The 15,697-nt window shown below is 41.7% G+C and overlaps 1 protein-coding gene across 1 annotated transcript; it reads right to left on the bottom strand.

Annotated features, from left to right (window-relative positions):
* Positions 1-576: 576 nt before the first annotated feature.
* On the bottom strand, positions 577-13,720 carry LOC116702721 (pre-B-cell leukemia transcription factor 1). The gene is made up of 8 exons (XM_032537088.1): positions 12,708-13,720; positions 11,195-11,268; positions 4,284-4,528; positions 3,685-3,875; positions 3,424-3,559; positions 3,110-3,266; positions 2,294-2,356; positions 577-1,053 (listed from the first exon to the last, which is right to left on the bottom strand). Exons 1-7 carry the CDS (start codon positions 12,893-12,895, stop codon positions 2,313-2,315), a joined length of 1,035 nt encoding a protein of 344 aa, XP_032392979.1. The 5' UTR covers positions 12,896-13,720; the 3' UTR covers positions 577-1,053; positions 2,294-2,312.
* Positions 13,721-15,697: the final 1,977 nt, after the last annotated feature.

Raw genomic sequence — 15,697 nt, 5'->3', positions numbered from 1 at the left:
CAATTTGTGGCACTCACTACATTATCGGATACTCCACCTATGCAGCTCCTCCTGCAGATACATAATCAATACATTTAGATCTAATCTTGTCTCACGATTTGTTGACATTTATCATTGAATAATAACTAGAGAAAGGGAATACAAGCCTGGTTTGGCAGGAAAAACGGTTTCAGATGCAGTTGCACTGGTCAACACTAGAGGGCACAGATACAGTAAATAAACACATTGCATTGGTACAGTATGATCTAAAACTAAATGTATCATAAATTCATGCTTGCATATGAGCACAACACACTGAATATGATCTCCTGGGTGAAAGCCTCTTTAGTCCGGTTGTTTCAAAAGCATTTTAGAAACATAATTACCTGTTTACCTGCAATTTTGTTATTTACATTCATATGAATAGAAACAAGCTCAAACCAGTTGTTGTCTGAAGTAAAGAAAAATTTAATAAGTGACAATGTTTTTTTTTTATTCATTTTTGGTCATTATTTAAAGTTAAAAGAAAAATAAAACATAATAAAATTGTAGTTTAACATCTAAAAATGACTACATGCTTTGTTTTTGTCTTTTTTGTCTTCTTTTTTTAATTCTTTGAAATAAAATGATGAATCAGATTCAAGGCCACATACAGACCCTAAACCTTCATACAGTGATACACGATTCACTGTAGGTGAAGCAGTACATTAAAAAAGGTTCTGTCATTTATTTATCTTTTAAAAACAAAAATAAAGAAAATGGTGTATAGTAAAAAGAAGAAAAAAAAAAGAAAAGAAGTAGGTGTCAACACATTCGTAAAGTGGAGGGGTTAAAAAGAATGTGTGGGAGAGATGTTAGAAAGGATCAGCATCACAAAGAAAACAAAAGAAAGTTGCAGAGTTTTGGTAATGCTCTGTTTGGCTGGAGGTCTACAGTCTGGGTTGTATTAGTCGGAGGAGCAGGATGGGAAGGTGGAGCATCTTCTGGAGGTGACGTGGTGCTTGCTTCCTGTTGCTCTGGGTAGGGGGGGAGATGGGACGAGGAATCACTGCTGTCCTGCCAGCCGCCATCACCCTACAGAAACAGACATTCAGAGTGGGATGTACAGGGCTGTAAAGGAACAAATACACCCTGTTTTGTTATTTCCACTTTCACTGGATTTGTATTTACTTTGATAATCTTATTATTCACAGAATTCTACAGTATCCTCCTGAATTCTGGATCGTCATGTAAATGAGAGAAATCCTTTATGTCTTATAACTGAAGAAAAACCTTCAGCAATTCATACATTTTTATGGCGAGGATAGTGGCAAACTTTACCTACTCACGCATTCACTAACAACAGAAAGACACGGACCAACATCCATCCGGTTGGAAGGTTTGGTCTGAATTTCTCTGTATTTTGTAAATTAAGTCTGTGAATGAACATTTTGATTTCTTGATTTCTTTCTTACAGTTCTAGATATTCGACACATTATGCCGTTAACCCTAACCCCGTTGGACGAAGCGGGGGAGGAATCATCAAGAACTTTCTCATTACCTCCACGCAGAGCTTTCATTGTAGCCTACGTAAGTGGCCTGATGCTGTGCGTTGGTTTGTGAGTCAAGCCGGTGTATGTGTCTGTGCGTGTGTGTGTGTATGGGGAGTGTGTGATAGAACAAGGGAGAAAGTGATAGAGTGACGGCGATTAACTTTGCAGCGAGTACCTACTCTAGAGTCACAGTGAGAGTAACAAAGTGTCTCCCCTGTGCTTTGTGTCCAAGGTGGAAAATCTGTGGCAGGAAAAGTTAACCCTCTCTTTGATTTCATGTTGTTTAAAGAGAAGGACAACCAGAAAATGAGTAGGGGGAAATACAACGCTACCAAGCCACAACCGAGCGACATGCGTCGCTGCGAAGTGTAGTTACATTTTTTGAGGTGCACATCAGGCCACGGTGTAGGGTCCAGCGTAGACGCATAGGGGTCTGTGGGGGTACGCCGCCGATTTGACGCACAATTATAAAAAGGCTTTAATCCTAACCCCACCACAGTATTAACCCTTGACATATATTAAAAAGAATTGTGATACTAATTTTAGTCATTTACCCCCCCCCAAAAATAGCTAAAAAGACACCAACAACTAAAAGAGGAAGGTGCATAGTCAACAACAATCTAGTGTCTAGTTTCAGTTGGGGATGTAGTGTAGACCCAATAATAGGGTCTACAAAACGCGGCACACAAAACCACATGCTAACAGACGTAAAGGTTGTTACCATGACTACTCAGAAGGACAGTGTGTAAATATAGCAACAGTGTGTAACTATAGCTACTTACATGGACACAGAGCGGCTCCTCATAACCTCCCGTCAGGAGTGTAACACGGGGCTGGGTATCCTCCTGTTGGCGAACAGGGAATACACATTTTAATACTTCAACCAACATGCTGCCCCGCAGACAGGGCTGCTTTTAGGCATGTACAAGGTAGGTGGTCAACTAGGGTGGCATCAGCTGAAGGGACACCAATGAGTAGGAACAATTGTTTTTGTCATTTTTTTTCAGTCATTAAATTTACTTTTAAAAGTCAGTCCAATGTATTGCTACACACACATTTCATTGTTAAATAAACCAGATGGTTGTCCTGAATTAGTCATTTGATTTGGAGAGGTGTCTGCAGACTGACTCTATATGGGAACCGTTGATGATCATGAATGCAAATGGCACCTTGTTTTGATATTTCAATTTGTCAAATATCTCTGTTATGTGCCATGTTGGCCGTTAATTCTTTAAATGATGACACTGTTCTTTATTAAGTGTAATGTTTTCTTTCACATTCAGTGCTCCAGAACCTTTATTAGAACTGCCCTTCACTGAGGCCATTGACATTTGGTCTCTTGGCGTCGTGTTGGGGAACACAAGGTTTGGTTCTTGTGGTGGGCAATCTGCTACTGCTCAACATCAGTGGATGCTCAGACTTTCTTTAACCTTTCCAAACATTATTTCATCCTCAACATTCATATGTCTACGATTAAACAGATATGTTAAAGTCAGAGTTATCTGTAAAGCCATCTTCTCCTTCTTTTAGACACATGAAAGTAATTGGAAAAAACAGGATTTATGTTGGCCACGGGAAGTATGAGTGTGTGTGTGTACCTGAGTTTGGTGTGGCTGGGGAGTTGGCTTGGCTTGCCTGTGAAGATACACTGGCAGCGTCCACAGCTGTCTTCACAGCGTACCGGTTAGCTTCCTCCTGCAACTTTGCAACGTTCCTCTTATACCGAATCCTCTTATTTCCAAACCAGTTGGCCACCTGGGAGAGTTACAGGTAAAAACAGAAGCAAGCCAGATAATTCAGCTGGCTTCATTATACTAAACTATATCAAAGTACTACAATATACATGTGTGCTTTATCAATTTTCTAAATGTTCCAAATTCCGTTTTTCCTAGTGTGTCTTTAACTTTCTGACCTGAGAAACGGTAATTGAACACTTCCTGGCCAGGTCCTCCTTGGCCTCCTCACTGGGGTATGGGTTTGCCAGATGGGAGTAAAAATATGTATTCAAAATTTCTGCGGCCTGCTTGCTGAAGTTTCTTCGTTTCCGCCTGACAGAAAAGCAGCAATTTCAACAATTAACCGACAGCAAATACTCACAATGTACACTGTCACACACACTGGAAGACACTGAAAGTTAAGAGGAGGCCGGAAAATAAACCACTGAAAAACCCACCTGGCATCCAGGAACCTGGAGCGTAGGATCATGACAGCTTCACATGTGCTCTGCTTTAGTTGCATCTGGATAGTGCTGAACTTGCGGTGGATGATTCCCACCATTCGCTCAATCTCTTTGGGTGAGATGGGCCGTGTACGGGACTGTTCCCTCAGCAGGTTCATCACGTGGTCAGTGAATTCATTGCATGCCTGTATGGGAGGAGGGGTGAGTAGGTCAAGTATGAAGGTGAGGGAGAGGGAAAAAGAAATAATTCAAACAAACTCAAATCCACTTAAGCTTATCAAAACCTTCTGATTTTACATCCCCCTGACTGCACCTCTGGCCAAAGCGCTAGCGGGATCCATAACTTTGCTTCTCTGGCATCCCAGAAGCAAAATATTATATTCAGAAAAACCTTACAGTACTCCTAGAAAATAACATATCTATGACAAGACGAGTGAAGTATTGTTTTCTGACAGAGTAATTTAATAATTTGAATTTAACTGCAATATGCAAATATTCTATAATTATTACAATAAACAGTTTTTTAATCATGAAGTGTCACAGTAGCTATGCGGAAAATTGGCCAACACTTCCTACTGTAACTGATATCACACCTGTTGGTATTTCTCCAGCTCAGCGTGGTACATCCGTCGTATTTGAGCGAGCTTCTCTTTGTACTCGCTGTGTTCGACGTTCCCCTCGCTAGGTGACCCTCCGGCAGCCGCGGCAACCACTGCCGCCGCAGCAGAGGCCCCGCTCCTCTCTGGACCCGCAACCCCCTCCGCTAACAGCATGTTGTCCAGTCGCAGGAATTGCGGGTCAGGGCTGTCTTCTTCTTGGACGCCTCGGATGCTTAGGGCTGGGCAGATGGATAGAAACAGTCACAAACACATCAGGTGTGATTTTCTTTTAACTGATTAGGGTTGCACAATTAATCGAATTTTAATCACGATCACGATTTTGGCTTCCCAGGATCAAATTTGCGTAATCGAGCAATATTTTAAATGCGTCATTCCATTCATAGATTTGCAAAGCCAATCTACCGCTCCGTAAACCACTGTCTGATCATGTGCCAGACAGAGTTGTTCCCTGCACCGCGCAGCTTAGTTTAGTCACAGAGGACAGAGTAACGAGAGGAAAATTCCACAACAGATAACAGTCGCTCATACGTTGTTCACAAGGTATACCAGTTTAAGTGACCAGTGCTAGTTAGTGTCTGTTAGCTCACAGGGCTCTAGAACGAAGCAATGTTGTTTATATGGATATGGTTTAATTTTGCGTTATATGACCCATTTCTTCTGTAAAGCCGTGCCTGTGTTTGGATCTCTCCTCTACTCTCTCTCCTCTCTCCGCGCAGCCCCGCCCCCATTAACTCACACACGGCTCCCCAGCAACAGAGAGACAGCGGCGACAGCGCCGGTCCACACTTTTGACATTTTTCCACAGTATTTATTGTTATTAACGCAGCTGTTAAGCATGAGAGGCATTTTGAGCGCAACGTTTGGGGACAGTTTGTAAAACAAGTTTTATGTGTGTGTAACGTTTGAAGACAGTTTGCAAAAGAACTTTTATTTGTGTGCAACACATTTTTTTATGTACAAACAACTTTTATTTGTGTGCAACACATTTTTTTGTGTACAACCTTTTGGCAGGAATCTAACTCCATATTTGTTTTAAGATTATGGTTCCCTTTACAGCCAGCATAGAGCACTAGCTCACAATACAAGATCCACAGCAAACAAAATTTCCACTCTACAGTCAGATTCTTTTATTGTGCTCCTTTTTTTCTCTGAAATGTCCAATAATAGCATGTCCTAACAGAAGATTGAAAATCATTTTCATAAAAGTATCAATGATCTGCTAGGCGCTCGAGAAACAAGCCAAGGTTTTTAATCTTGTATGTTCTAGACAATTTTCTTGTCTTGTGTAGCGACAGCTGGCTAATGGCCTTAAGGTGGTAATGATAGTGAAACTCAATAACCTTTAAAAGAATCAAGGTTTCCCACATCAAATCAAATATACACCACAGCTGAACTTTAGTAAACTTCAGAGAAACCATTGTTTAACAGCCCGGGAAGAGATGGCAATTTAAATACTGGATGAGAGAAGAGAGATGAGAGAAGACTGTTGGAGACAGTCAGGAAATCAGGTCTTAAGTGGTGTCTGTACACTGGGGCAATTGGAGTGCGAGAGAAAAAGAAGAGGCAGCGTCAGAGTGCCACATAAAAAAAAAAAACACTGCCAGGAGGGATGCTTAGGAAAAACAGTAGCTGTTGCTATGGTAGTGACGCCAGCTTTTCTTGGCATCCCCATGCCAAGGAAAACCAGCCACACATACACAAGCTTCTTTAAACACACACACACACACACACACACACACACACACACACACACACACAGCTGTTAATTAACGCCAGCTCTTAAGGAGCGACTAAAGACCCAGTGAAAAATTAGGGCTCATTTGAGAGGTCGTTAATTTGCACAGCTATGCAAATTAGGTGGCAATTACAAGGTAGTTCCAGAGATCACATTCATAATCTCACAACGAGGGCAATGACAGCCTGTGCACATGGCTAACAAAATCCAGACAGACACACACATCTATAAACACTAACAACCTGTGATGTCCTCTAATTTTGCCAAGACTTACTAGTAATTTCCCAAACCATATTAGAGAACTGTAATATGGTTATTATGTGAAATATGGATGTCATATTACATCCAAATATGAGTATACTGCACCTAACATACTGATGTGCCAGATTAACACTGGCTCCATGTCCCACTCAGAATAGAATATAAGGTCTCCCTCCTCACCCACCAGTGCCTTCACAGACATGCCTCCCTTTACCTACAGGAACTCCTCACCTGCCAGACCTCCTCACGCACCCTCTGGTCTGCAACCACAAACACCCTCCAACTCCCCAGGACCCAGCTCTGCAGCATGGGTGATGGGGCCTTTTCACCTGCTGCTCCGAGGTTGCGGAACACGCTCCCTGAACACCACAGTCTACAGACGTTTTTAAACAAAACCTAATACAGTGGGGCTCGGTTTGGCCACCCCAGGTAAACAGTTGTATTAATGTGCTTAAAGAAGCCAAGACCAGATGTAAAAGTCTCAGGCATCAAATGACAGATTAGACGTTCATATAATATGTCACAAAAAATTAGATTTTATTTCAATCATTTACACTTTCAAAATTACGAAAAGCAAAAAACTGGCATCTGCAAAAGTTTGGGCACCCTGCAGAGTTTATACCTTGTTCTGCCCTTTTTGGCAAGTATCACAGCTTGTGAACGCTTCTTGTAGCCAGCCAAGAGTCTTTCAATTCTTGTTTGAGGTCTCTTCTCCCATTCTTCCTTACAAAAGTCTTCCAGTTCTTTGAGATTTCTGGGCTGTCTGTCACGCACTGCTCTTTTGAGGTCTATCCATAGATTTTCAAATATGTTGAGGGCAGGAGATTGTGAAGGCAATGGCAAAACCTTCAGTTTACGCCTCTTGATGTAATCCACCGTGGATTTTGAGGTGTGTTTAGGATCCTTATCCATTTGTAGAAGCCATCCTCTCTTTAACTTCAGCTTTTCAACGATGGCATCAAGTTAATGTCCAAAATTTGCTGTAATTTTCTTGAATCAATTTTTCCTTCTACTCGTGAAATGTTCCCTGTGCCACTGGCTGCAATACAACCCCAAAGCATGATTGATACAGCCCCATGCTTAACAGTTGGACAGAGGTTTTTTTCATTAAATTCTGTGCCCTTTCTTTTCCAAACGTACTTTTGGTCATTTGGGCCAAAAAGTTATATTTTAACCTCATCGGCCCACAGAACTTGTTTCCACAATGCATCAGGCTTGTCTAGATGTTAATTTGCAAACTTCAAACGCTGATTTTTGTGGAGGGGACGTAGAAGAGGTTTTATTCTGATGACTCTTCCATGAAGACCATATTTGTACAAGTACCTCTTTATAGTGGAATGGTGTACCACAACTCCAGTGTCTGCCAGGTCTTTCTGGATGGAACGTGCAGTTAAACGTGGGTTTGGACTTGCTTCTCTCACAATCCTGCGAGCTGTTCTGTCTGATATTTTTCTTGGTCTTCCAGATCTTGCTTTAACTTCCACTGTTCCTGATGACGGCCATTTCTTAATTACATTCCGAACAGAGGATATTGGCATCTGAAAACGCTTTGCTATCTTCTTATAGCCTTCTCCTGCTTTGTGAGCGTCAGCTATTTTCAGTTTCAGTTTTCTAGACAACTGCTTAGAAGAACCCATGGTGCTGCTTGTTGGGGCAAGGTCAGATGAGTCTGGGCATTTAAAACCTTAAGATTGACATCACCTGGTCTTTCCAGACGATGATTGATAACAATCCATGACACTGTCAGGTCTCAGCTTTCCAAAGGTGGCGGTGCATGCTAGAAACTCTACAGGGTTTTCAAACTTTTGCAGATTTTCCTCTTAACTATTTATAGACTTTAATATTTTTATCTTTTAATTATTGACTTTTTTTTTATTACATTGCATTATTATATGCTCTGTAGCACTTTGAGACCACTGAAAATGTAAAGTGTAATAAATGAAATGTATTATTATTAATCCAACAACGCTAAGTCATATGTGCCCATAGCCTGACTGGCAGGTGCAACTGTGCAAGTGTCTTTCCTGATGATGTGGGGTGAGGTGGGATCGACAGCAGCACGGTTGTATTAGACTGCCTCTGTTTTAACTGGATGTACCTAATAAAATATCAACGGAGTGTAAAAAAAGATATAATAGAAAATAGTAAAAGCGGGAAAGACAGCAGCAGAGTGGATGAGAAAAAAGCAGAGACAACTATATTCAAAGAGGGACGGGCCTCATTATTGTTAATTACTTGATAATTAGTCCAGAGTTTGGGCCAGCCTTCCAGATTTCCCAGTAACACACGCGCTCACACACAACTCACAGGATACAGAGATGAGCTGCGGTCAATGACGCCTCGTGGACCAGAGCGAGTAAATCCCGCTTTGTGAGCCCAGTTGGGTGGCAAACTGTCACCCACGGATAATCTGTTTGTAGTGAAGGCTGACAGGACTCCGGGGTCTGGAGATTATCAACTGTCTGCCAATCCATGAAACACAACCATTACTGCCTCCCCCTCCAACTCATCCATCAATCTGCCCCTCCCTTGCTCTTGTCATTTGTTATGTTTTCTTACTTTGCCTCTGCACTATTATGTGCGTTGTAATGCTCTTCAAAACTATCAGAAAATTTGGATAGCAGAAAAGTGGGCAGCCATATCCAGTTAAGGATGCAGGGAGCACAGATTTAAAATGGTTTTAAATCTATGGCAGGGAGCCCATAGCACAATAAAACAGCAGTGCTTTGAACGGTTGCTGTCATGTGAGGAGTTATTTTTACTGGTTCTTACTTGAGACGGAGATGAAGAGAACGAGACACTGACAGCAGAAAGAGGGAGGCAGCACAAGTTTGGTTGAGGCAAAAAGAGAGAGAGAAAGAGAGTGAGTGAAAGGAATAATATATGCTCTAAAATTCCACAATAGTTTAGATATGGGGACTCTGGGAAACCCCAAATCAGTGTGAAGGAGTAACAACACAACAATAGAAACTGTGTTGAAAAATAAATCAAGAAACTGACCAAGGATTCAAAACACATTTGGCCATTTATACCAGATTATTGCTTAAAGTTAGCCAGGGAACAAGACAAATCTGCGGGCTCATGTTTTATTTTCTCTGGCAGATCCGCCTGGGCCGCCTCTCGTTCAGACAGATTTCCAGCCGACCAGTCAGGCTGGGCCAATCACAACCATTTATCACATGTGGGGTGGGTACCTCATTCCGTGTGTTCTCATGATTGCTCCTAGTGTTATCCCATTGCGTGCAGTGAGATTTTCAAATGCACGCTTGGTGCCGCCCCTCAAGATGGCCGACTTTCAATACTCAATGCCAGACTCTTAATCCTTTCAGATTTGGGTCTGGGTTTCCAGGCTTAACATGCTGCTGTAAATGTCCAAAAGAGCCCCAAATGTGTGTTAATCAAAGCTGAACATAAAATGTGTTTGAGTAACTTTTGGCAAAAACTACAGTGCCCAGCTGTTTTATGGAAATTGCTTTTTGTTTTGTTTTGTTTTTTTGTTTTTTAAACTGAAACTATGTTTGTGACCTGTTTTTAAAGATGCATGTCTTCAGTGGGAACAAATGGGCTTGGGGCTGAATGCCACAGAGAGAAATCCAAAAGTATTAACACTGAAACATTGCTGGTTGTGAAGTTTTCATGGGATTTGTTGACAGTAAAAGCTATAGAATAATACCCACCTCATCTTTTGATCATCTGTACAATTAAGAAGAGGGAGATTTCTGGCTGAGAAGGTTAACTGTCAACGTTCCCACATTCATAACAGAGCTAAGCACTGACCGAAATGCATGAAACCAAGATCAAAGCACATTGGCCGCATGTACCCATTCACGCCAAAGGAAAAGCTCTTCCTGGGTCAAAGCTGTGGTGTGAGAAATATACAACTGAGCTAAAAAGGCTGTTAGAGTTTAAAAAAGCTGAATGACAGTGAGTAGGTGAGACAAGTAGTTGCCTTGGAAACTCTATAGCAGGAGGGGTCCTGCTGCCAACCTCATGGGTTCCCGTTTCCAAGCTGTGTGAATGAAATGAGGTAATAACAAGGACTGCTTTGTAGCTCGCACTTCTCTATGTTTTGTGTGTGAAAGAGTTCTCCACTGAAAAGCCAAGTAAAGATGATTTCCTTCCAGGTAAAACACAAATTTGGACCATTTACTGTAAATTCAAAGGCTGCATCAGTGGGGTGGGATTGAATGTCAGGATCCAATATTTAGGTTTAAAATCTTTATAACAACCACCCTGCTACTATTCATTTTATGTGGCCGGCACACATTCCTAATGTTAACAACCCAGACTACTGGGATAAACTAGACTACAGCGTAGTTTCATCAGATGTGGGTGCTATAAGCTACACATGGCTGTAGTCTACCAGTAAACAGAGTAAAAGTACTAGAGATTGCTAACCGAAACCTTAACAAAACAAGTCGCCATGGCCATCTAACTGCATTTAACCCATCTACGAGACACAAAAGGAGAGAGTTCTTTAGGAATTTGGTTCAATTTAGCAAGTTCTAATTCTTCTTCCATGTCAGCTAGTATTGGCAGTGTGTTGTCCAGAGACAAGGACACGGCCTGGGAATATCCGGGAAGATGCCAACAGCAGTGACAGCTGATCAAGTCAGAGTTAAAAGTTTGCAATGTCAGAACAAATTCAGGTAAGGCAATTTATCAAATTGAGCTATTTCCATCTAGCTAATTTGATGTGATACTTCAAAATGCATGTGTAAATAGAAACACTACTACATATTAAGCCTTTCTCCTTAAAAGCCCTTATCTTCATATTGCACTGGATGCACTGAAAGAGTAAAAAAAAATGCATATCCTTATCAGCATGCAAAGCTTTTTCTTCGCCAGCTGATGTGAATAAGGACCAGGAAGCAAATGGACAACTTACCTGTCCTTTCTTTGATCTCACACAGGACACTGAAGAGGGCGGGCTTCATTCTGTGGCAGTTCAAAGCATGCTTCCTTTTATGGAAAATAAAAGACAGAGAGACAGAGATTGTGAATTACAAACCATTCTTTAGTAGGCGTTATGCACTGACATCCATCAACAATGATCATGTAGATGCATTGCATGTTAGTGCTGAAAAGACTGGATTCAGATGAGTGAGTATGCACCCAGACCTGTTCGAGCCTTTGACTGAAAACCAGCCTGATCACATACTGCAGCTGTCTAACCCACCTGGACTCACTCACCTTCGTGAAGCAAACAAGAGAAAAGACTGAATGCAAAATCGTGCAGAAACTTCAAATGGAAGTGGAAGTCTGGAGTCCACATGCAATAGGGATGGCCCAAATAGTCAATATTGCAATATAATGTCACACAGTTTTCTACGATGCAATATTGATAATCTGACACCAGTATTGTGACAGTTTTTTGTTACATTACTGGGGCATGGATATTTTATTCTTTCCCTGCATACATTTTATCTGAAATGTGCTGTTTTCTGGCCAGTTTATGACTATTTGAATTTGTAGCTCCTTTCACACATCCATGTTGCTTGTAAAACCTCAGTGCAACTTGGTATGGCATGTTTTATCTCAGCTTGTTATAAAACTCTGTATGTAACACTAATGTGAAACACTAAGCAGATCAAGAGAGGAATAAAAACAGACAATGCGTTACAATAATAATAAGCATTAGATGAACAAAGGACAAAAATATGTGGCCGGACTAATATAAACTATGCTTATATGTCTGTTCTCTTTTTAAGGGGAATGATAACAATATCAGGAGTAACACAATTCCTAACCTGGATTCTTTTTTAGCACAGATAATGTGATTTTAATTAGTTTCACTGTGTATCGAAGTGTTACCTGTGTGTAATACGGTAGTATTGTGTGGTGAGTTACAACAGTTGGGCGATATAATTGAACTTATCAAAATATTAATAAGACTTTCCCTTTTCAGTGTATGTAAAGCGATATTGCAAATGTAAGAAAATCATACATACAATCATCCAAGTGATGCTAAAACCAGTGAACTGCATTCCACTGTTAAACTTGACTTTAATCCAACACCTTCATATGTACAACTCACTTGTTAATTCTAGTTGTGGGATGCTAACATGACAAACTATAATACTAATACTGAATAATTACCCAGCCCTATGCATTACTGTGTGATTTCAAGTCCTAGTATGGAATGCCATCAGCTTTATATTCAGTGCTGTAGATAAGGCCCGTGGGGTGAAAGGTGGTGATGAACAGCTGGAGAGGGGCACCAACATTCCAGCTGTATTGTGCATGTGGGGGGTGTTATTACAGTGTATTAGTGTGTAAGACCATGCACGCTTGAGGGGAAACTGTGATACTGTGTTGATGATTTTCCCCATGTGCAGACCCAAATCCAACTCTTAAACATGTTCTGCCTTCTATCAGGCCTTATTTCGTCATGTTATTACCTGGCCTGGGCCTCATCCAGACTCTCATCTGTGATGACCATGATCTGCTGGAGGATGTCACCGATGTCCTGCTGCTGCGGCTGACCGAGGTTGTGATGTTTCCTTATGTTGTCAGGATCACCCACATCCTCATGAGACAGTCCAGTTAGTCCAATATGACCCAACATCATGCGGGCCTGGTCCTCCATGTCTACAATGTGGCTCTTATTGTGGAGGGAGAGATGGGAGGAGGAGAATCACTGCAAAAGGGGTTTCCTTCTCCAACTTTCAGCACTTTGAAAAACGAGAGGTTGAAAAGTTTCCCATAAAAAAACATACAGGGCTCAAAACCGAGAGAAACGTTGCCTCCGCCGGAGCTGCCTGTTTGTCTTGGTCTGAGTAACAAAGGAAAAGAGACAGAAGTGCAGCAACCTTAGCACTTAGGCTACTTATCTGAAGAAAACCAGAACACGCTACAAAACTAATGCTCTAGAAACTGTGGTTCTTCTTTGGCATGGGAGGGTACGACTCATAAAATAGCAGCCTTTAGTAAGATACTGTTGTTTTTTTGAGTAGCCTGACGCGCGTACTACGTCTTTGCTTCCCCCAAAAAGACAAGAAAGGCTCCGGACAATTACCAAAACTGGCTTGTTACTAAGCTCGTTCCGTTTTAAAGAGGCTGTTCTGCTCTTGCGTGTTAAATAGTGGTCTGAGCGGTGCTATAGCTATATCTAATGACCCGGGAGCCCCTTTGATGTCGTCGTCGTCTCCGCCTGCTCTCCTTTTATCCATGAGTCCCGTAACGTTATAGGCTCCTGCTCGGTAATTAAAAGTGAGAACCAACACAGTCACCGAAAAGACGGTCCAGGAAAGATATTCCCGAGGGACTTGATCTATCTGGTTCCGTCCACGGCCCACACAGTCAGGTTTGTACCCTTTAGTTTTTGCTTAGTGCTGTTTTCTTTCCGTGTACGGCTGTTGTCCCACTCCTCCCAGAAAAACACCACGGACTGAGCAATGCCGTCCTACATCAAAATACACAGGATGAGAAAAGACTACTTCCGCTCAAACATTTCATACTAATAGACCTTAACCCGATTAAAGGCGTGTGACGACTATTAAATCAATAGTCAAGCCATGTTTTATATCCATCCAAATATTATTATTTCTTTCAAGCACAGGCCTATAGGCCTACGTCAATGCAAAGTGCCAAAACACACACATGTTCAATCAATGGTGCTGTCAAACTGTGTTTTTGGAACAGATGACAGACAGCCTACCAGCTTGCGTATAACCTTGTAAAAATGCATTTTGTCCTTCTTAAGGGGCTGGTAGCATTGTTATAGGCCTATGTTTTACATTTAGTGCCAGTCTCCCTCTGGATCTATGGCCTTTTTTCTACTGGTTAGCACCTGACAATGGCAACATTAGGCCTACTATGTCTTAATAACATCCATCGATCCATTTAGACTGTAGCATGTGCCAGGTAATCTTATTTATCTGAACATGCATTGCATATATAATTCAATAGCCTTCTCATCTGTATTGTGAAAATGTTAGGTATATATGTTGCATAATGTGAAATGTGTCTGATAGAGCAGAGCTTCTAAAAGACAGGAGGTGTGTGGAGTCTTCCACAGACTTGTCCTGGAGGTGAGCAGCAACATTATTTTAATGTGTGCCTGAATACCATGCTCACTGAAATCCAAAGAGCTGCGGAACATTTATAAAACTCAAATGTACTGCATTATCTAGAACGATGTTTGCCACCATGCAAAATCAATTAACCTACGAAGAAATTACAAAGTGGTTTTAAAATGGCAATAGTCCTATTCGAGCATTTTAGTAGGTGCACTTTTATTTTGAAAGCAACTGTGATTAAATTCCGGCCTCTTTCTGGCTTTTTCTGGTTCCCTTGACGCAGCTCTCCATCAGTATGTCGGCGGGCTCTGGGGAATTCTGCAGTTTGATTTGAAACCGCGAGGAGGCCATCATTTCACCATGGAAACAATGTTGTTGATGTTGATGCCACCAATACTAAGTGTGTGTGTGTGTGTGTGTGTGTGTGTGTGTGTGATTTTGTGTGTGTGTGTGTGTGTGTGTGTGTGTTAGGACGTCCTAAGCCTACCTAAAGGTACCCTGTTCTTAGCAGAGAAGGCATAATGGTGCAATGACCTCATCGTAGGCTACTGTATAGTATTGTCTATAAATAAATTATATTTCTGTAAGACGCTATATATATTTCACGCCCCCCCCCCAACTACCTCAATAGACTACACATATCAAGCTCTGGGTAAACCCTGTGTGTGGTGATGGCCACGATATAAAGTGAGTTTTTTTTTTTGCTCCATTCATTGTGATTGAGACTGCAGTATGTGATTGTTTGCACATGGGCCTGATGCATGTGTGTCAACTGCTGTCACTCTAGATAGGAGACTGACTTGATGAAAAAGATGAATGAATCCCCCAGCATAGTGGGAAGTACCAGAGCGTCTGTACCTGCTCTCTCTTACTCAGTCTATCACTCTCAAATTTACTACCTCTCACACACAGGCAGCTGCATGCACCCCCAACAAGCAGACACAGAGGTGCAAGCATTCAGACACGCACAGACGCAATCACTAGCAATTTGCCTCTTCTCAGTTTTTTTAGTCCCAGTAGATTACAGCTGGCTCATTCTCATTAATTGGCCAATCAGCTAATAAAGCTAAATGTTCCCAATAAACACTGATTTTTATTTTTTACCGAGATGGAACAGTCCACCCGCTCCAGCCCTCCCCCTACAACCACCCCCTGTGGTCTGCTCTGCATGTTGCCATGCCAACAGGGACCTGAGCACCTCTGCTCATCTCTGCTCTGGATGCTCTACTCGATTGTCTTTTTCTCAGATTTTACACATGCACAACATTAGAGCCGGAGTGTCTGTTATGAGTGTGTATTGTTTGTTTGTAACTTTATCAAAGGGCCTTATTACTTGTGTGCACGTGTGTGTGTGTGTGTGTGTGTGTGTG

The sequence above is a fragment of the Etheostoma spectabile genome, chromosome 2 (genome assembly GCF_008692095.1).
Source record: "Etheostoma spectabile isolate EspeVRDwgs_2016 chromosome 2, UIUC_Espe_1.0, whole genome shotgun sequence".
NCBI classification, from domain to species: Eukaryota; Metazoa; Chordata; class Actinopteri; order Perciformes; family Percidae; genus Etheostoma; species Etheostoma spectabile.
Note: the sequence above shows the minus strand (reverse complement) of the source record. Positions and strands in the feature narration are given on the sequence as shown.